General features: G+C 35.8%; 1 protein-coding gene across 1 annotated transcript in view; it reads right to left on the reverse strand.

The window, feature by feature from the left end:
• Window positions 1–22265, reverse strand: part of LOC306800366 (macrophage mannose receptor 1-like) — a 50775-nt gene that overhangs the window by 2288 nt on the left and 26222 nt on the right. The window contains exons 10-28 of the mRNA XM_079302410.1: window positions 21159–21274; window positions 19649–19797; window positions 19257–19456; window positions 18525–18649; window positions 17379–17466; window positions 16321–16465; window positions 15172–15213; window positions 14889–15052; window positions 13941–14008; window positions 12847–12947; window positions 12198–12340; window positions 11300–11414; window positions 9760–9929; window positions 7627–7729; window positions 6488–6717; window positions 5204–5369; window positions 4716–4868; window positions 3773–3889; window positions 2102–2269 (exon numbers count right to left, since the gene is read on the reverse strand). Of these exons, the coding sequence (XP_079158536.1) occupies window positions 2102–2269; window positions 3773–3889; window positions 4716–4868; window positions 5204–5369; window positions 6488–6717; window positions 7627–7729; window positions 9760–9929; window positions 11300–11414; window positions 12198–12340; window positions 12847–12947; window positions 13941–14008; window positions 14889–15052; window positions 15172–15213; window positions 16321–16465; window positions 17379–17466; window positions 18525–18649; window positions 19257–19456; window positions 19649–19797; window positions 21159–21274 (2563 nt within the window). The remainder of the gene's footprint in view (window positions 1–2101; window positions 2270–3772; window positions 3890–4715; window positions 4869–5203; window positions 5370–6487; window positions 6718–7626; window positions 7730–9759; window positions 9930–11299; window positions 11415–12197; window positions 12341–12846; window positions 12948–13940; window positions 14009–14888; window positions 15053–15171; window positions 15214–16320; window positions 16466–17378; window positions 17467–18524; window positions 18650–19256; window positions 19457–19648; window positions 19798–21158; window positions 21275–22265) is intronic.

Raw genomic sequence — 22265 nt, forward strand, 5'->3', positions numbered from 1 at the left:
CAATTTGTTTTGCCAAGAGATTTTGATGGCTTACCTAAATAGACCCTTGAAATCACTCATGAACTTCACAGTGTTCTAGCAGGTATCACATCTAAACTAAAAGGCTTGTAGCACATTTAAATTTTAACATCTGGACAATGAAATATGGTTTGCTGGTTAAATGGGCCATCATTTTAGATAAAGGCCTTTATTTTACCATGTGATTTATTCAAGATTTATTACTAAATCTTGAATCAATACATCATGTTTCATTCTGAAAAAGGTGAGCTCAAGAATTTAAATTATTTTCACCAGTCCCCACTTGCACCTTCTCCATCGTGCTGCCTAGTGACAGTAGAGAGGGTGTGGGTACCACTGTGCAACACAGATATTCCCTCTGAAGATCAGGAAACACTTTTTCACTGTGAGGGTGACTGAGGACTGGCACAGGCTGCCCAGGGAGGTTGTGAATTCCCATCCTTGTATTGTCACTACAGGTGAAGTCCCTTTCCAGCTGTCTCATGAGCCCCCTTTAGGTGCTCTAAGGTCTCTCTAGGGCCTTCTCTTCTCCAGGCTGAGCAACTCCTCACTTATGAAATAAAGTTAGATACTTTATGGAATAGACCTGCTAGACAACTCTCAAATTACTATGGTAAAAATTAGCTCAATAAATGAAACAGAAAACAGCATCTATTCTATGGGAAGACTTCAGTCATTATTTTGTTTTCAGTCTCTTCAGAAAACAGCAAACATAACCAGCAACAGCCAGTGCAACTCAGTAAAACCCTGCTTCTGATGCTCCATTTATTGGTCTGTAGCTATTTAATGGTTTGTTTAAATTCTGCTCATGGAGCATTGTCACAGTTCTGAAAAATTATGCCAAGAAAAGCTGTGTTTCTGTGACAGTGTAGGACTAGGTTGTGTTCTGTTTCAGGGTGAGTGACTATATAATCCTTGCATTGACACTGGAATTTGGCTGAATCCATGGCATTCCAGATCAGTAGGGTAGACTGGCTAAAGCTAATCCTTGAAAAAGTAACTAGCTTTCATCTGCTTCAGCTTTTTGCAATGGCTCAGCATCAAAATGGGTGATTGCTAGTAGCAGCACAAATAATGTAATTGAATGGTCAAAAAGGAACAGTGGTGATTTGTTTTAACACTTAGTACCCACATCTATGAATTTTTGTCACTGACAATGCAAAAAGATAGATAAGTAGACTGAAAGGGTGGATATACTGAGATTTTGCAGTGTTTCCTGAAAAAGATACAGTCATCATTACAAGCATTTGAGTAAGTAAGAATAATTTTTTTTTTGAGAACAAATTTACAGATAGGATAGCAGAAATTCTCTTGTTTCCAGTATTGTAGAGGAAGTGGGTATATTGCAGCTACACGTTTCAACCTTCTTAGAAGCATAAGTAAGAGATTTTGGTATTGCAATATATGCTGCAAGAAATTATTATGGTGACTTTTAGGAATACAAATGTACTAGATGTCCCAACTGTCAAATCTGCACATTCAGTTATTTCAGGACACCTTCAGCTTAGCACGTTCAAGCTATGCTATTTGCTTTGCTTTTCATTCATTCATCTTTTCCCAAGAGGAGGACACAGAGACAAAAGATCCCAAGCTAATAATTCACACATCATAAATACTCAATTCATAGAAACACTACATCATACTCAGAAAACACAGGCATGTAAGACTGGCAGAGGGAAATTAACAATGGCTACTCCATGGGCAGGGCAGAGGGGACTCCCTGAGGAACATGCTTGCATATAGATGAGACAGATTTTTGTATGCAGGGAATGGTCCTTACACTCTGATTTCTCAACAACTGTCGATAGAAAATGTGTGAACTTGTCAAGAGTATATGCTAGGTACAGTTAAGATATGAAAACAGTCTTTTAAAAGCAATTCTTAAAGGACTTGACTGCTGTCCACACCTATTTTCTGATAAGAGTCATTTTATGTTTTTGTTGGCATGGAAATTTGCATCCTTTGGCATTTATAAAAATTCAGAATATCCAGCTGAAATGCATTGTGTGTAATGGCCATCTACTAATACTAGCATACAGAGTATAATCCATACATAAAACTAATTCATAAATGCAGCACTTACCTTTTGGCTTTTTACAAATATATCCTTTGTAGGAAGAGCAATAGAAATTATTCCAATACCCAGAGTCTGCATACATTTCAACACAGTGCTCATTTTGTTGAGGAGAAGGTTCTCCTACATTCCAGTTGACAAAATTCACTGCAGTGCTGTCTAGCCACAACCATTGACCTAATTGAAAAAACATTGAATACGGAAAAAAAAAATATATATAATATTAATTTCTATACTGACACCTTCACATGCCCCATATTTATTGTCTTTGTGAGAAATTCACTTGCCACCACTTCTGGAGACAGACCACTAAACTATTTACTTCTGACACAACATGTTGCCTCTAAATTTTTATGCAAAAGATACAATATCAAATTTTGGGAAATGGCAGACAAATCTGGCTTATGGTCTTGCAAAGGCAAGACAGTTCCAAGAAGAATCTCCCACAAATCATAGCAATGGTGCATTTATAGAAATATTCCATTCCATTTATAGAAATAAGTGATGATAAAATATAACTTCACCAGAAAGCTCTTTATTTCAGTAATTTGTAGGAAGGTTTTGTGTTATTCTTTTCAAAGCCCACTCAAGTCTTCCTAGGCCCAATTTTATTTCATTTGTTATCCAGTTTCTGCTCCTTTCCACAAGCTTTACACACACAGTTTTCCTTTTTATAGATCTCCTTCCAAAATCTTGTGATCATTGTTGCTCAGCTATGCTTGAGACTTTCTGCCTCTTCCTTCCGGTTCCTTTTTTCCTTCTTTCCTTTAATAGCACTATTTATTTAGAATAAATGTACTCCTTGTGACTTTAAGTTGTACTCAGGCAAATTCTTAGACTCAGCATGAAAATTGTATTTTGATGTTTTAAAAAATTCTACATATTTTGCATTTGTTTTGGTTTTTTTGTATAATTACTGACACCCTTTGTGTAAGGACATGGCAACTGAATACAATCTAGATGCACACATAGAGGTATGAAATTTAGCCATGTAGTTATGATGAAATTTCTATAATCATTATCTAGAGCTACAATGAAGAGCTGAAGAGATCTTATATTTATGATCACTGTAAGAAGTATGCTGCTCTACACTGCTCTGGAATTACTTTAAGAAACACTTTTTGTGTCAATTGACCACATGAGTAAACCTCAGTTTTCCTCTATGCATCATCCATATAAATGACTACTCTCAAATTCTTCCCTTTATCAAAAATTTTCGCTATTCCTGGTTAAGATTCAAGCAATGGAATTGAAAAGTTCCCTTATCCCTAAGAAGTTTGTCATTCAAGTGCTTGGGTAGGCTGTTGTAAAGATAATCTTCCAAAACTCCAGAAAACCCCACATCAAGTCACCTGAACTATTTTGCAATCCTATCACTGACAGTCACACTGGCATTTTTTGCCTGAACAGGACAAGACTGTACTATTAAGTCTATTATAATAATAGAAATATCTGCCTAACTGAATATGAATTGCATTAATGTGAAACTAACAATCAAATTTAGGATTTAATTAAAGCAGCCTGTTGACTATTCTGTCTTGCTTTATCTTCCTTGTTACAGAAGTAGAATGTAAAATTTTCAACACTCATGTCAAATAGCTTGCAGTACTTATTCACTACAAAAAAAAAAAAAAAAAAAAAAAAAAAAAAAAAAAAAGTAGCTAAAAGTAGAGAAAGTACCATCCACATTTCTGTACATTCCTGTCCAAAATGTTGATGTTTTCCCTTCAAGTGGTTCAAGGTTGTAGGTCAGAAAGCTGGATTCAGCTGAGTCCTCAATCGAGACCAAAGAGGCACCTGGAAGAAAGGGAAAGAAAAATCTCTTAGAGAAGTTTCACAGTGGAAAGCATTCTCCTTGTCCTATCAACAAACCACTTCATGAGAACCCAGGAGCAAACCTGAGTATCAGAAAAGAGATGGAGAAACTCCTCACCCAGTACCAGGTGTCTACATTTGCCATGGGCTTCCCTGGTAGGTTTTTATTGACTACATGTCAATATACACTTCCAGTGAAGATAAAGACATAATCAATTCTGCTGGAGAGTGAATGAGATCTCTCCATAATCTAGTGGGAGACCAGACACATAATTCACATTGCCATCATTGATACAAACAACAGTGCTACAGATATATGAGCTCCAGTATAATCAATTCTTCAACCTTTCCCAAAGAGGGAAGCTGAGAGAATGAAACTGCCCAACAGCCCTAGTTCAGTCATATACTACCCAGACTAAACAGTCTTCACTGCAGTGGCATAAAAATGCAATAATCAAAGGAGAATTTTGATCAAGAACACAAAAGATAGAGATTCCATTAAGCTTAATAACTGCTGTGGATGAAGCTGTTTATCTCCTATCAGGCTCAAAGTACAAGTTTTCCACTTTCATGATCTTCAGACCACACAGTTCCTCTCATGTGTAGTCCCACACACATGAGACATAATGTGGGCCATTGGTAGACAGAGGTTTTCCATTACTTCCCCAATTAAGGCAATAATGGGGTGCAACTCTCTTGTCCAACACTTCCACCATCCTTGTAATCACAAAAACACATAACACGTGTTCAGCTTTCCACAGTCAGGAAAACAAGTGAGGAATATGTGCTCATGAATTAGGACACTCACCTAGTCGAAGACATTCTAAAGATGCCTGGGCCCAGTTTCTTGAAGATGAAGATTCAATGTAGTAGCAATGCCCTCGGAAAGGGAGCCAAGACCTGTGTCCTTCTGATTCAGGACACTTTCCTGGAAGCTGAGGGGGTTCAGTCGGAGCTTGAACTGATTAAAAACAGTTTAAAAAAAACATGTGACTACTCCCTTACATTCACTGCCTTTTGATTTTTGAGGTTTTTGATATTGCAAGTTTATTCCATAGCAGAATAAATAGCAGAGTGAGTCTAAGCTTTGCAAAATTTATCTAACATTGTTGATATAAAGTGATAGCTGTTCAGTTGCCCTAGCCCTTTCTTACTATGTGTTTGACCTAATTTTAAAGCAGCCCATTTCAACCTATGTAAATTCTAATGACTTCATCTATTTAGCTCTTGAAATAAACCCCAGCATCTCTAATGAGGTATTGATTGTCATTACAATGGTCAGACTCAAGTACTTACCATCAGACTTTTTGCAAACAGAGAAGTAACTTTCATTGCAGAATCCTGTCTTCCAGACTCCAGTAATGTCAAGATAGACACAGCCTATTTTTTGCTTTGGCTCCCCTTCACCCCATTTTGTGTACTTCATTCTCCAGTTATCAATCCATTCATAATGCCCATTGGTCTAAGAAAAAAACACATACACTGGAATGATTAAACTCTATCAATTTACTCTGTCTATGTAGTACTTTGTGCAAAAAGGATTGGGGCTTTTCTTAGAAACAAATAAATATCAATGGCTCAAAATTTGAAATTGTTGTTGTGAAAAACAGCTATTTAATTAGAAATACAGCAATACAATAAGTACTTTTCAGTGAAAGAAAATGAAAAGTAACATTGAGTTATTGTGAAACTTAACAATACCTTTAATTTGGGACTAATAACAATTTAATTTAAAATAATTTGTGGGAGTGGGAGTGAAATTCTGATGACTAATTTTTGGACTAGCTGTTTCCCCAGAAGTTTCAAGACACATAGATTTCTTTAATTTGAAATGCATTTAGAACCATAATCATTTCCCACCAAAGCTGTTTAACTCAGTGATTCATCCTTGTGATTAATGCTAGAGGCATCTTTAGATTTTTGGGAAGTGGGGTGTTATGTTCATATGTTTGGGTTTTTTTCATTTGCTCAGCCAAATGGAGTGTGTGGGACAAGTGTCTGTGCCAAGAAAAAAAATATTGTATTTAAATATGCAGAAAGTATTAAATAACAAACAACTGAGAAGGGAGAGACAAATAAAATTACATTAGGTAAACTAATTATTTATTTATCTAACCATCCTCAAAAATGTTAAAATAATCATAGTTTCATATTCATATATTCATAGTTAAAATACTGATATTGATAAAATATTCATCTTCTTATATTTCTCAAAATTAGGTATCATTATTAAAATAGAGGTTTTCATCTGCAAATTCTAAAATATGAAGATTTTGTATCACATATATATCCCATTTATACCTGATATATATAAAGAGATATATCAAGATTCTTGCTTAAAATGCCTTATTTGGAAGTGCACAGAGTGGAATATCATAGAAAAAGTGTGAAAAGCCTGCACGATATATAAAATTTAATCAGACTAACAGAAGAGGATGGATTCCTCTGACAACACAAAGAAGTACTTAGGTCCAAGATATTAACAAATAAGCTAAAGTGAAGAGAGATGATAAGAATTTTCAGCTCCTGATTTCATCATAAGAGAAGCAGCATCGTGCTCAATTAGTTTAATGTTCTTACCACATTACTGTTCAGACCAATCCACACAGGCACCCCATACTTCAGTATCTTCAGCCACAGGAATGAATGACTGTAGGGGTCTAAGACACTGGAAAGGTCAAACTGATTTTGTTTGCAGTTTTTCTGTGCATCCTCCCATGTCATTTTGGCATGGATGAACAAGTAACTACTATTCCCATAACTGATAATGTTGGATAAGGATGAAGTTGTAGAAGGCAGAAGTTCGGCATCTGTAAAATGAAGAATGAAAAAAGACCCACATACTTGTTCAAAAGGGAAGTATGATTTCACTGTGGTTGCAAATAAAACTAAAGAAAAATCTTCCTTCTTTATTTCATATTTCCTGATTTATAATCAGCATAGGTCAGATGCACTATGCTTTAAGCCAGCATCAGTAGTAAAATTCAATTACAAAGCTGTAGAAAGGAAAAGAGCTACTTAAAGCAACTTCTGACAAAAAGTAAAGGTGCATTCCATGTAATCATCAAGAATAGTATCACTGAAATTACTTAGGATTAGGTCATAACTTTTTTTCATAAAATCTTTTTTCATCAAATGAAATGGTTTGCAGAAATTGTTTGGTTTCCCAAGGATTTTTTTTCCCAAGAAATAAAATGTTCACAACAGACCAGTTCTTAAAAATTACTCAGATACTTAAACAGATACTAGATTTAAATATTTTAATCTCTTTTATTTGGAGGTGATTTTGCTCCAATTTAGTGCAGATGAGTTACAGTTTCACTCCAGACAGCTCACGCTACATGTACAAACCAGTATTTTTCATAACATGTTTTGAAAGCCAGTGTGCTTTCAAAAATAATAAAAAAAAAAAATTAAACACTATGGAACAAATATCATATCAAGGGTCATACTAGACACAAAAATGCAGATGCAAATTCCAGCTCAGGAAAATAGCAACACAGCATTTGCTGGAAGGGTCAGATGAGAGCAGTGACTAACCGGACTTCTGGCACATTTGACTATTTGACCCTTTTGTTCCTGCCTGAAGAACAATCTGTGCATTTATCTTTATTGGAAGCAAAATTAAGTTTAAATACACACACATAAGCAATTCCCTGGGAAAAAAAATAAAATTAAAAAAAAAAAAAAGGTTTGGTTTTAACTAAAAGGAGAAGTACCTGCATTAATTTGGCATACATATCCTCTGCTGTTATCACAATTCTGATCAACCCACTTCCCTGCTTCCTTAACAGGTTTGTTTTTCATGGCAACACAGTCAGCCTCGAGGCAAAGAGGTACAACATTAGTTAAAAATAGCTAGAAAAAGCAAATATGAAACTTTTGTTCCCCATTTACATCTTCAGACACAAGTAATGCTGTAATTTTATATCTTTGTAATGTTTAGGAGCACAAGTTTTAAGTCCCACAAGTGATATGGAAGTTGTATTCCTCTTACACTTCACAAATGTCTTTGTTACTTTCTATTGCACTACATTGGGGTGAGAAAGAGGACCAGAGAAATTCTAGTATTCCCAATCCTCAGGCATACAGCATGAAGGGGAATTACTGACAATTTCAAGAGAAATTAGATCAATCATTGTAGAAAAGACTGGATAAATTTGCCCCAGAAATAAAACAGAACCCTTAAAGTCACCAATTTATTGTTTCAAGCTCTAATAGTGCACACACCAAAGTCAGAACAGCTCCTGCCCAAAGGCAGCCACTGCTGTCAGTGCCACCCTCACTATGACATTTCAACTTCTCTGACATGGACACAACTGCTAGAAATTAGATAAACACATATTAAATAAACAGTGATTAATGCAAAAGCCTGCAGGGTCGCCACTGGCTTTGTGCAATGAAACATTCATATTAATTGTATTCTGTTTATTTGTTTGTGTTTTTTCTGTCCATGAGAAGATGTTCAGATAATGACTTCATTTGTGGCTAAAAAGCATTGGGATTTAAATCTTTCAAACTGAACAGTTGAGTATTAACTTGAGTATTATGACAACATGCTTTTTGTTAAAAATAAATCTAAAACTTTTGAAAAAGGAACTTCATAAGTTGTCACATGACTTCAGAAAAAATCCTATTAATTTACATAAAAATGACAAACATACTTTTTCTTTGAAAAGTAGCATTTTTAAAATATTTTTAGAACTCCAAATTCTACCTATTTTTTTTTCCTCCTTTAGATATAAGAAGCTCACAAGTACTATATCCAAAGACACAGAAAATAATATTTTACATCAAAATAAAATTCTAGATTAAAAATTACATTCAAGAGAAATAGAGTTAGCACTATAAAGTGCTGTAGTTCCAGAGTACAGAACTATGTACACACACATGATCAGAGAGAAAGGAACTCTGTGACCTATCAGACCAGTTTGTTTGACAGAGAAATAGAGAAAGTGATTTTCTGGCAGTTTGGGGGTTTTTTCCTTGTAAAAATTGAATGGCTCTCATTTTATGGACTCTTGTCCTTTCTGCAACTGTGACTGCCAGAATTTGCTTATTTTCTTGCATGTAAGACACCTGTTTCAGGGGAATGTTTGTAAATGCCTCCTTGCAAACTGCATGCCAACTGGGAAACCTGCCAAGTTCCTGCACAGCTGTCACCAGAGGACTGGGAGGATGTTCTCATTGTTGTGCTTTTGGGAAAATGCCATGGGGAGGAGAACCAGTGCCCTCCTCACACAGCCCACGGGAGAACATAGGCTGAACAGAAAAGCTGAGTAGCCTTTACAAGCACAGAGAGCTGAAAACTGAAGCAAGCCTTTGTAAGAGCACTCTATGGATCCTGTCATCAACTGCACCAGGGATCAAAACCATTCACTCCACCTGGATTCATATTCAACATGTATACAAGTATGAAAGCAGCACGTCAAGCAGCAACATACCTAAAATCACCACAGATGCATGAATTCAATCTTAGGCAAGGTGGGTTTTGGTCTCTTTTCCCCACTATAACAAGTGATAGAACAAGGGGAAATGGCCAGAAGTTGTGCAAAGAAATTAACACGACTAGATTGGATATTAGGAGAAATTTCATTGCCAAAAGGGCTTTCAGGCATTGGAACAGGCTGCCCATGGAAAAGTGGTTAAGTCACCATCCCTGGAGGCATTTTAAAAGAAGTTGTGTAGTTGCAGCACTTAGGGACATGGTTTAGTGGTGACCTTGGCAGCACTGTATTAGTGATTGGACTAAACAATCTTAGAAGCCTTTTCCAACCTAAATGATTCTATAAAATTATATAAATGATTCCATAAAATCCAATTTCAGTGAAGAATTTGTGATTGGTATTTACCTGGCCACTATATGCATATAAACCCGTGTGTCCTGATGGGAAGCCTTTGGCCCAGTTTGTGAAGTAAACTCCTGTTCCATCTGTCCAGAGGAACCTCATTTCATGATTTATATCATTTAATCCAATCCATATCTCAGTGGCAAAATCTTTCAAATGGAAGGTAAGGAAAGCTAGAATAAAAAGAAGAGGAATAATTTTAATATAAGACAATTTAAATGTTTGTCCTCACTGAGATTGGCTGAGATTGGCTTTTTCTGAAATACAGAACATTCCACTGCTGGTAACACAAGCAGGTGAGATGAAAAGGGGATAAATGTTGAGTTTGATGAACAGGGAACTAGATATATAACTGTGGCCTTGGGCAAAATACTTCATCTAAGTATCTAAGCTGGTACTGGAATGAACTCCAAAATCATGACAGAAAATGCTTTTACAATGTCTCAAGACACTTGTGAATCCTAGTTCAAGACATGAGCAGCCATGGGAGATCACATACATTTTTGAGTGGCTGCCCCCCAGTGACAACAGCACCACCAAGCTCCTGCCATTTGTGTGTCTGCTGTTCAGCCTGCACTTCCTGCAGTGATAATAGTTTTGTGCCAATACCTCCACTGCTCATTTCTCTTTTACCTAGAATTAACTCCTGTGCATGAACTAATCACCTGAAATATGTACTGCAGAAATTATGTAGGGTAGGAACATAACTGTTTAAAAAAATTGAAGTTTGATTCTTCAGCTCTTCGCAAGCAGAAAACATAATTAGTACTAAGCTCTTATCAGCAGTTTAAATTAAAACTATTTAATTGTTCAGACTTCAATGCAGTTTTACAATGGTGGAGTTTTCAGTGTGCTCTCTTGAGTTCACATTCAGTATGTGTTTTGTAGCATCTGTTTTTCATCACATTCACACGTAGAATAAAACAGTATGCCTAAAAAAAAGAGTTTATCTGTCCAAGTCAATCTAGCATCTATCAAAGTCTTCCCCTCTCTTTAGTTTGTGCCTTCTTTATTCAAGAATGAGGTAGTTTTCCCCTTCTCATCTCCCTGAGGCATGGATGCAGCTCCTGGGTTCATTATAATAAGCTCCTCTAGTGAAAAGGGTGGCACATCTGTGAGGTGAGCTCTGGGTATGTGTAGGAGCACTCAGGTCTGCTTCAAACTGCCCAAAGGCAAGTTCTCATCCTAAAAGTGCTCTGCTTGATTTAATAGGAAAGCTATGCAGCAAGTTTATGCCACCTAGTGAAACCACATTGTTTGGAATGGAAATTACAGGGTCCATTTGGCATCATGTGCAAGCAGGAAAAAAACACTACTTTGGCTGCCAGGACAATATACACACACAAATATCTCTGAGCCAACACTAAAATTTGGTAGATTCAAGTGAAGGCTTCATTGTAGATTTCTAAAAATTATATGTTTTGGAACAAAAATCAGATGTGCAATCATTATTCAAATCTGTTTGTATTCAGACAAAAACCCCAGCCAGCCTGTAAGGAGTAAATGTCACCTCATCTAGTTGCTGCAAAACTGTGCACAGTACCTTGCACTTGTTCATTAGGGATTGAGGCCAGGTTTCCTCCTAAATTCATGCAAGCTGTTCGTGCAGCATGCCAAGTAACACGTTCCTCTTCTGTAGATCCAAATATTTTGTAACACTAAAATATGAACAAATTCTCTATATGTTATCTTTATTCCAATATCCATCAATTGATAATCACCATTTTAAACGGAGCAAGATGGAGTAAAATAATACATTTATAGGCAGCAAATATATTAAAAAAATATAAATATATAAATATATATATATATAATATATATAAATAGGCAGTAAAATAATGCAGTTATCTGAAAAAATACTTTCAACTTTAAATGAGCTTTTGTGTTGGTTCTGGTTCTATATAAACATTAGAAGTCTCATTAAAGCATTTTGCTCAACAATTAGATTTGACGTGAAATCCCTAGAAAATAAGCAAATCCTGACTTTTCTATAGACAGCTAATAGTGCCAAGTTATGTGTGATTGATCTTAATCTGTCTGGTTATTGATTTTATTCTACAATGTATACAATGTTAGTAAAGTTAAGGAAGACAAAATGTAGTCAGTAAAAAGCATTATGGTTTGGTTAAAAAACACCAAGATCAAGGCATCAAAACTTTAGGAATTCTGGCTCAATGTGTACCAAAAAGGTCTGACGAGCTGACTAGAGAATTGTCCTTCATCAACATAAACTGAATTTGCTTCATTAGATACATTAGAAAATCACTTTTCCTGCAAAACAATGGATGGGCAAGCAAAGTGTGCATATGTCATAGCTCTCTGTAAAAAAATAACAATATTTTGTTTTAATAAGAAACATTTTGACTAAATAATTCCTTTTTTTTTTTTTTCTATTTAATGCTTTGCCAAACATCCAGCATGGACTGTATTTGTTATGGTACCTTATTACGAAAAGAAAGCCAAGTTGGACGACATCCTCTTGGAGTTGAAAATGTTGTTGGAGGAACAGTGGAATTAATGGAACTGTTGTGCCTTTCACATATGAAGGGATTTGGATAGCCACAGTTTATATCATTCCAAAATCCTGGGAGTAAGATAAATGGGGAACTGTATGACACCACATCTCATGTTGGTTAATGGAAATCATTTTCACTCATTCTCAAGTACAGTGCTTTTAGTTGAAAGATGAGATGAAAGCTGTCTCTCAGTTTATTATCATTCAATATCAGTGTGTAGGAAAAATATGTCACTTCATACACACTGTAATTACAGAATGTTAAAAGCTTTGTAGAACCAGGTACTACAAATTTCATAGTGACACATTAGATCAACTTTAATAAAAAACATAAATCAGCAATCACAACCATAGACCTCTAGCCACAGATGTCTATCAGATCTTCCCCATGTTAGGCTAAAGGTAAGCACAAGAGTACAAAACTATTAAGTCCTGTAAGTAATACTATGGTATATTTCAATAACTTTCTGCAAAAGAGAAAAAAATATGAGGAAGAGGTGCTTCTCAGAAGAAAAAAAATGTTGTGATGCAAAGACACAAATAATTAAAGTCAAGAGAGAACATACAAAACTCACCTAAATTCTTATACATAACTACACAGTTTTCATCATTATTTGCAAAGTTAGGTTCATGTGGTGCCCATGCCAAATAATCCACTGGAGTGCCATCCATCCATCTTGAGAAAAACAATCCAACAAAATGCTTCTTTAACATAAAATAGAACTTCTTCCATGTTAAAAAAGGTAACTTTGCAATATGCTTAACATAGCTGTTCATAGTAAAGTGTTTTTTGACCAAAAAAAAGGTTTTTTGATCAAGTTATCTCTTTATTGATTGCACTAAACTTACTCTCTACTCAGACATGAAAGGTAAAATACAAACACTGAAAAAGCTGAGCATCCATGTAGATAAGGCAATGAAGAACAAAATTGTAATCAGGCAAATTATTAGGACACAGCTTTCTATAATCTGCAAGTGACAGAGGTGCCCAGGTTCAGCCTTCAGACACATGCACAAGGTATTTTAAAGTGTATTTCTCCTAAGATCCCTACAAACCCAGCAAGGCAGAAAAATCTCATTTTTAGATGCTTCCCTAACATCCTTATTATCCTCTGTAGGTCCCTCATTGTTACTGTGGACTATAAGGAGAACTGAGAACTACTAGGCATCTATCCAGGCATTTCAAACACAGACTGAACTGAATCCTGAATAAGCATTACATGTCAAAATCAACATGGTGCTGCAAACTGACATTCAGAAAGGCTTGCAGAAAACCTGCCTGACCTCACAGTGCAACAGCTATCATTGCTCTAGAAAAAGAAAATAGATTTTATTTGTTCCTATATTAGAGTCTGTTCTCAACAGTTAAGGATGGGGGAAAAGAACAATTTTTACCTACAGAAGTCTTATATATTTACAGTTAGAAGACTTATTTATATTTTCAGTATAAATCACAGAATAAAGGAAACTAAAATTCCTAAACAAAAGGTCAAAATACATTAGCTACAGTGCAATTTTTTGTCTAACTTTGAGCGAATTCTATTTAGAAAACATGCAGCACTTCTTCTGGATAATATAAATTAAGATGCAGAACTGAATTAAGATGTAATTAAGCCACTTGGGAATACAAAAATTGTTAAATTATGTCTCAAAACTGGGTATGACGTACCTTGTACGTTTGTCAATACTCAGTTGTAAACCAATGAAATATGCATCCTCTTTGCCATTCTTCAACATCTAGAATAAAAAATTAAAACTTTACAAATACCCTGTATTATGTTACTGATGAGTAATATACCCCTAACTGACAGAAGATATGAATTGGATATATTCTCTAGCTGCTCAAGTTAAGGCAGCTCACAGGTGACAGTCCACAAACTTCATCATCAGCCAAAAGTTGTTGTCACTGTATCAACATTTCTCACATTTTACCTGAAAGCCACTGAAATCAGCATCTATTGCACAGTCTCTGCAGTGGATTTTATCTAACTAATTTCTTGCAAAGACAAGCCCCTTCTTTCATTTTAGATATAAATTGATACATGTCCTTGTGTCCTCTCACTGTCACTCTTCAGACAGCACAGGAAATATTCTATGCAGTTCAATTATAGCTTTTAAGCACATTCCTGATTAAAAATAAGTTGGCCTAAGTCAGCATAAAAAGCAAACAATTCCAATGACATAGGAAATGGAATTTCAAAGCTCTTTCTCATTGCATAAACCCTCTCCCAGTTTCTTCTCCCTCCATAATTATATTCTCACAAGAATGAAGCCAAGGAGCAAGCTCAAGGACCAAAAAAAGACTGCTAGGTAGGCTATAGCCCAGATAAACAGATAAGATCTAATGCCAATGCTCTGAATGCATGCCAATTTCTGCTTTGATCCACTACTTGAGACATCCTACACAATCATAGCTCCCCAGTGTAATGCATCTTCCTAAAATGAAGCCACAGATCCCTTAAAAGTAGCATTCATTTGTTCTTTATACTAATCTGGCTTAGTGTAACTGATATTTCACTATCAAAACTTGTAGAGAGAACACCATAGTGAAAAGGATCTGTGCCCGTGCTCACTTGTTTTGGGTGGTTTATTCCATAGTATTAATGATTTTTCTTACATATCGCCAGAGGAACTTCCTTTCACTTTCACTCTCAATGACAGAAAGATCTCCAAAGTTCTTTTTGCAGAACTCACGTCCCTCTTCCATAGGAGCAGCCTCTGTGCTGAAATAGTACTGTTTGTCTTCATGGATAATCCATCCATCCTCAGTAGTCTTGTATTCTGTAAAATAATTGTCAAGCTAACTATTCTGCTCCCAAGACACAAGACATTCCCCTAATTAAAATTTTAATAATGCTTTTGAACACACACACACAAAAAGCAATAGCAGTAACACCTACCAGGCACAGGAGATTCTGTTGGTTCAGGCTTCACACTTGCCCCTGGGAGAAAAAAATATCTATTATGACTGCATACTTTCTGTCTGAGGAGAAGACATTTACTGTAACTGATAGGCATGTTTTAATACTGGCATTGACTTTTACAGTTAGCAACAGATTTAACAACAAAATGTGGAAGGAACTAAATAGACTAAATCTCTTATTTTTGGTATACTATTGAATTTTAAATTTATAGTCTTGCTCCCTGAGGCTATTCCTTACATGCAAAATATTATAAATACCTTGAACTTTACCTGAATCAATTATTTATCAATTTATTATTCATTGAAAGCAGCAAACTTTATGTCCCAAAGCATAAACTCTGATAAGACAGTTGTCCTGGATCTCCATCTGTCTCTTTTCCCCTGGTCTCAAATACTTGAACTCTGGCTTAAGCCAGAGGCAGCAGGAATGCAGACTGGGTTGTTATCTGATGTAGTGCCTTAACTACTGCAAAATGAGCTTCTTCCCACCTTTTCTGGTTAAGAGCAACTTCTACCTTGATCTTGCAAATTTCCCTAGATAAAATCTCACTGGAAAAGATCACAAGAAATCAACCCGTCCTTAATGAAAAGAAAAATTTTAGACTAAAGAACTCCTCTGTTTGTTTTTGCTTTGGCATCATAGAGATGGGCTTTTGGATGCTATCATTAGTATCTCAGGAAAGAAATATTTTATACAGAAAAACTCTGTCAGTTTAGGCTTACCAATTAGTTATGTACTAAATTGTAATCCCACAAGTAACACTTATTAAGAAAATCTATGCCTAAGGAATTCTCTTACCAATAAAAGGCAGAGCTGATATTTATTGTCAATAATCTAAGGCAGATAATCTAATCTATTTTGTTCTGCTCCTCTCTGTCCCAGTGTAAGAATGCAGTTAAACACTTAAAGGTGCACTTTCTAATAGGCTCAAATTTAGATTGATGCAGTGCAAGTGAAACTTAAGTGTTCCCCAAATTATAAATAGTGCCATGATATCTTCAGTAAATAAAATCATCCAAACACATATCTCATGAGAATTTAGCAAGTAATCAACATGTGCATGTAGAAATAAAGAGTAAAAATCATCCAAGAATATCCTTATTAGTACACAGGAGGAAGAAATACCTTTTCTTATTTGGCAAATCCATCCATACATATAATCACAATGTCTGTCATTCCACAGCATGGAGGAATCACCACTGATCTCTGTACAAAGTTCAACTCCTTGATAATTATTTGGTTCTCCAATGCCCCAGTTTTCATACTTCACCTATGAAAGAAGAAGATTCTGTTGTATCAAAATAAAGTAATGAGACAGCATCAAAGCACAGACCTACAAACTGTTCCTATTGTCAGGTTAAAAACTTAGTTAGGAGGAAACTAGGATTTTCCTGTGCAAATGCTGACATTTCAAACTTTTTTTCAGATTGCAAATGGATTGCAGCTTAGGTAACAGTTGTTTTTGTTCACATTTGGAAGAATATAGACTTTTTTATGAGACCTAAATTCTGTAAAATACATTTAACAACAATGTTGGGGCATGCTACATCTTGATATTAAGTTCACAATATAAGTAAAATAGGACATTATTCAGATACAACAAAAATGTTGGCATTTGCCTCAGAAAGCATTACTGCTATCCTAATTTTCCTATGGAAAATCCAGTTTCATGTTTCTCTACTGTAAATTGCCATCAATATATCTTGACCAACCTTGCATAAAGTACACCTACATCAAGTACACCTACAAAACCATCAAGTACATCTCCAAAACCACTTTTTTTTCTACAGTTTTATACCTCAGTTTAAAGTGCAGTAAGCCAAACTGGTATTAAAAAAGTGTCTGCATTTCCATGGAATGTAAGCCATTTCAGATAATGAGCAAAGAAAAGAATGACTGAAGGGCTATTTTACATAAAAAATCCTTGCATTTATAAGAACATCATTTTAGTCTACATGTATTTAATTTCCTTGTTGATTCAATATGTGTCTTCTAATCAAAAATCAGTGTGGTTTAGCCAAAAAATATCAAGCTATGAAATTGCTATTCATTAGCTTTCCTAAAGAGAGCATGATACAGAGGGTTATGATTAAGCATAAAATTACACAGAAACACATACACTACACATAAATGAGAAGCACAGGGAATGCAGAATAACAGCTGTGGAAAATTAAATTACTCACTGGAGATCCATCACTCCAAGCAAAGCCATCGTCAGGATTCAAGTAATATAAACCCATCCAGAAATTCTGGTGGTAATAGCCATTGTTCCTAAAAAAAAACCCAAAAACCACCAATGCTAATAAGGGCATGACAATATTTTTAACAATCTATCATTTACTAGAGTAAAGAGTTCTCTAAGGATAAATTAATGCTGTTAAAAACAATAACAACCAAGATGGAAATAAATTAAAATGCATTACTTCTAGCTGTTTTCATTATGCATTAACTCAGATTGAAATACAGATCAAGAAAACTACCAGAAATAACTCCTGTTCATAAAGTGGCTTAATACATTTCTATACTGGTTCACTGGCTACTGTTGCTCCATTTCTCAACTCTTCATTTTCTCTGTAAAGGCATTTTCTGTTTTCAAACAGAGAGTTATCTTCTGCATTGAATCACATTTTTAAAATATCACCTCCAACTAATCCTATCTGTAAGGAGACACACTTTACTGATTTATCTGAATATATTCAGTCAATTTGTCACAATGAAGGATCTGACACTTTTTCCTTACTGTAAATACATAGTTGGGATTCTAGTATGGTCATAGCATTTTGCAGGGCCACGATGTTTCTTGCCTCTTGGTTAGCCAGGAATGTGCAGGATCCCTGAGTCTGGTTTGTTCTGGTCGTATAGCTTTTCCTCTTGTTTAGAAATCTAACATCTGTTTTTTGTCATTCAGGGACTTACAAACATTATTTACCTTCCTTATGTAAGAAAAAAAAATTAATCTGACATTGCCTCTGCTTTTTGATTAGTTCACAAAAGTGACCAAAAAAAAGATTTATTAAACTGTTACCATTTTTGCACACTTATGTGAAAATAACTGGCATCTGTAGTAATTTTATAATATCAACAACTCCACAGTAAATAGCTTCACTTCAAATGATAAATGTTGCCTTAAGTAGATATCTTGCCAATGTTATTTCAGCACTAGCTTTTGAGGTTATTGCTGCTAGTCAAACACCTCCTGCTATTTCCTCAGCTCTAGGTTTTTGCTGTGTGTTTGTCACACGCACAGAATGCAGGCTGTTTTACACATAAATAAACACACACACCCGAGAGATGATTTCAGAGGGATCAGGAGGCCCCACGGTACTCACGCGATGGAGCGCCAGATCACCGACTGCTCGTCCCGGCCGTTAATGGAGGCCAGGTCCCCCCCGAGGGACCGGCAAAACTCCTGCGACTCCTGCCACGTCTTCTTGTGCTCTGCTCTTGAAAAAGGCTAGAGAGACCATTCTGCCATCAGACAAAACAGGCCACGTAGACCACGAGATGAACAAGTATTAGCTACCCAAAAGAAACTGATACACAATCATCCTCAGAGGGGATTACAGAAACTCTGAGCAGAGGGTTTAGGAGTGTTCTCCTCTGTGAAACACGCTTGGAATGAACTCTTTGAGTCAAGTTAGCACACTGCATTGCTGGTAGGAGTGTCTACTGCCAGGCAACAACCAGACAACCAGCTTAACAGAACTGGAATTTAAGAATGGAAGGTCAAACCCAAAGATTAGCCTTTAACAGAATAAACAAGACCATGAGCATTTCAGTAGAAGGTAAGACTTCTACATATATTCTGGGAAAAAAGATTATGAAACAGTAGGACACACATATGCCCATTTTTATTGGGATCACAAAATATTCAGAGTTGTAAAAAGGATCAGCAAGTTGCAAAAGGATCAGCAAGTCCAACTCTTAAGTGAATGGCCCATAAAGGAATCAAACCTTCAACCCTGGCATTATAAGCACTATGCTCTGCCAAACTGAGCTAATCACAAGTATGTGAAGCATACAGAATGCAGAAATAATGCAGAAATAAGCAACAGGCTTACTTTGAAACAGAAGCTAATACGATTGTTTGAGTCCCAGCCTTCTGGACACCGGGGAATAGGAGTTGTTGTAGGAACAGGTGGAAGTGTCACTCCTTCTGCCCACACTTTGCATATGAACTTTGCCTTTTCTTCACATTTTATTACATCCCATAATCCACCTGCTATTCCAGTCCTCATGGCAACACAGCCTGGCTTTCTTCCTGATTGTAAACAGGAATGCACAAAAATATCATTTAGGATGTTATAAATAGTTATAAAATTTCATATTCTATCCTGGCAGAAAGAAAGTCATTGTACAGAGTCAAACATGTTTCTAACGTTGAAAAAACTTCAAGCAGTGAGCGACTCATTTTGGGTGCTGGACTCATTAAACAGCACAGAGTCATACCTACCAGGCATTTCAGAATTCCAGTGTGTGAATAAGACAGATTCACCATTAGCCCACTTGAATGTTCCCTTTTCTTCTACATCTGAAAGTCCAATCCAAAAGTATCTTTCTGTTCTCAGCCCAACCAGGCTGGTCAGATAGGCTTGTTCATATCTGTTCAAGAGAAATCAGTCAATAAATTAATACTGTTAAATTTATTTTTTAAAGTTGTAAAAGGCTTGCTATTTCTCAGAATTACCTCTTCACCTTCTTGAAAACATAGCTTAGATGGATTTTCTCTAGCAAATAATAAAACAAAACCATTAAATAATAGATATTTTGTAAGCTTTGGTATCAGAGTATTTTGCTTTCTTTTCAGATGCCCAGTGAATAAGATTGTCTAATCTTGGACTGACAGGAAGCTGCTGGTAAAGAAGAAACCTGACATGCCTTATGTTTTATAACACCATATTTTGTGAGTTTCAAGTACTCTTTTATTTTAAGACTTTTTGCTTCAGACAAATCCAAAACTGAAAAAGGAATCTCAGCATTACTGAAGAAAGTTACAAAAAGTAGAGGCAAAAGAAATATGTAAAATATGTAATATGTAAGTAATGTGTAAAATATGACACTAAATTATAAAACTAAGGAACTCTTTAAATTAGATTCAATGATTAAGCAAGACAAGTCACATTTAGCAAACAAACCTATGTAGAAGTAAAGCCTGTCATAGTTCACTATGGTGTTTAAATAAACAGCTCCAAAGAAACCAGAACAAATTAAAAAAAAGACTCCCCCTAACAAAGTGTAGTAATGTTAAAGTAATGTTAAAACATTTTTATGGCATCTGCAGTGCTATCTGTGTTTAGAGAGCTACCATTTGTGACAGCTGGAGCTTTCACAGTAGAACATAACTATTTTGATTATATAAAAATAAATAAGAGATTGTGTAAAGCATCAAGTCATCTGCAGGAAAAATATTTTGTTTTATAAACCTTATATTTTTCCTATATTTCACATAGAGTAATGTGCACTACTTCTCCAAAAATTTTGCACACACTGAACCCTGGCTGCATTGTAACAGATTTTCAGGTACCAAACACTTTGATTTCACACCTAATTTTTTTAAAAGTACATCAATTCAAAGACCAGACAGTTAAAAATTATATCCTCTTGCTTATTTGTACTACCTTTTGAATTCAGAGCCATATGTCTTCATTTAATAATCAAAATTGGATTCTGCATTCCTCACTCAAGTTAGCCACCACAATTAAGAAGTGAAAGATGTAGTTCTACTTGTTATTTGACATAACCATCCATATCAATACTGATTTCACAGCCTGACCTACTTTCAGTATAAACCAGATTCCTGGATTTGAACTTACAAGTAAAAACTGTGAGAAGTTCTGTGTTGACAGATAGCTGTCCTTTGAAGCTAGATTTTTGCCCAGATCAGAGTCTTTTTCCTGATATGCAGGTGGCACTAGAAGCTGAATCCTCATGTGACTCCCCCAGACAAGTAAACATTTACCTACCTGTCTTCAACAGTTGCTAAAAATGCCTGATGCCTTCCACAGGTTTGATTTGCTTGAGGAAATGTTACAAATGTATTTCCAATTAAGTAACAATAAAAACCATGCCTTTTCCAGCCCTGCCAAAATAAATGTGAAGTGATCACATGTGGGAAAGAGAGAAGGAAAGAGAAAGGGAACCGACAAATGAGAAAACTGATTTATACCACTGTTACCTAACCACTAGACAGAGGAACAATGTGACTGAAAAAGTCAGGCAGAATCAAAGCTTTTTAGAATTTTGTTTCATAAAATAATTTTTAATATCTAATGAATTATCAACGCATTCCAGCCACAAAGGGATGAGAGGCTTTGCTGTGCACTTTTTGTGCTCAAACAGGATTATAACCAGCATCATGCAATCACGAGGCTGCTCTTGAAAATTAAAGTTCAGCTTGAATTTTCACAAAGGGAATGACACCTCAAACAAGTTTGTTTACTCTTAGTTAACATTAAAACTCAGTCCTAAAGTTTTGTCATTCAAATATCATTTCCTCAGGAACATGCTCTCAGAGAAGGTTGCTGTGAACAGCCACAGTTCACAAAAAATTTCTTCTGATGTTTTTTAACTTGTCACTTCTGAAAGACTTTATATACAAGCATGCTACTTGTTCTGTAGGCAATGGTAACATCCATAAGCATGAGGAATGCTTGATTTCCTCCAACACTTGTAAGGATTCCAGGTATTCTTTATAAATACTGGAAATAATCATCAAAGACTTCCTCTGAAGCTGTGTAAAGCAGACTTGGAAGAAAAGCCAATTTCTTCAAGGAAAATAAATGCTCATTAAGATTTCCTATGACATAATAAATTTCAGTAGCTTTTTGTAATTACTGGGTGTTATGCCATTAGAAGACAAGCAAGTAAACAATAGACCTGCTGACAATTCAGAAGAGGCACAATCAATTCATTTTACTCAGCTGCTCAAAGTAAATTGTTGGAAGCAGAAAGCACTGCCAGAGACCACAGCAAAGCCCTGAACAGTATTTAGACAGGGACACATGCCCTGCTGTGAACAATTTTGTAGAAAACTATAGCCAGAGCTGAAATGCAGATGATGGTACAGGCAA

This window comes from Erithacus rubecula (genome assembly GCF_903797595.1).
Source record: "Erithacus rubecula genome assembly, chromosome: 3".
In the NCBI taxonomy this organism is placed as follows: Eukaryota; Metazoa; Chordata; class Aves; order Passeriformes; family Muscicapidae; genus Erithacus; species Erithacus rubecula.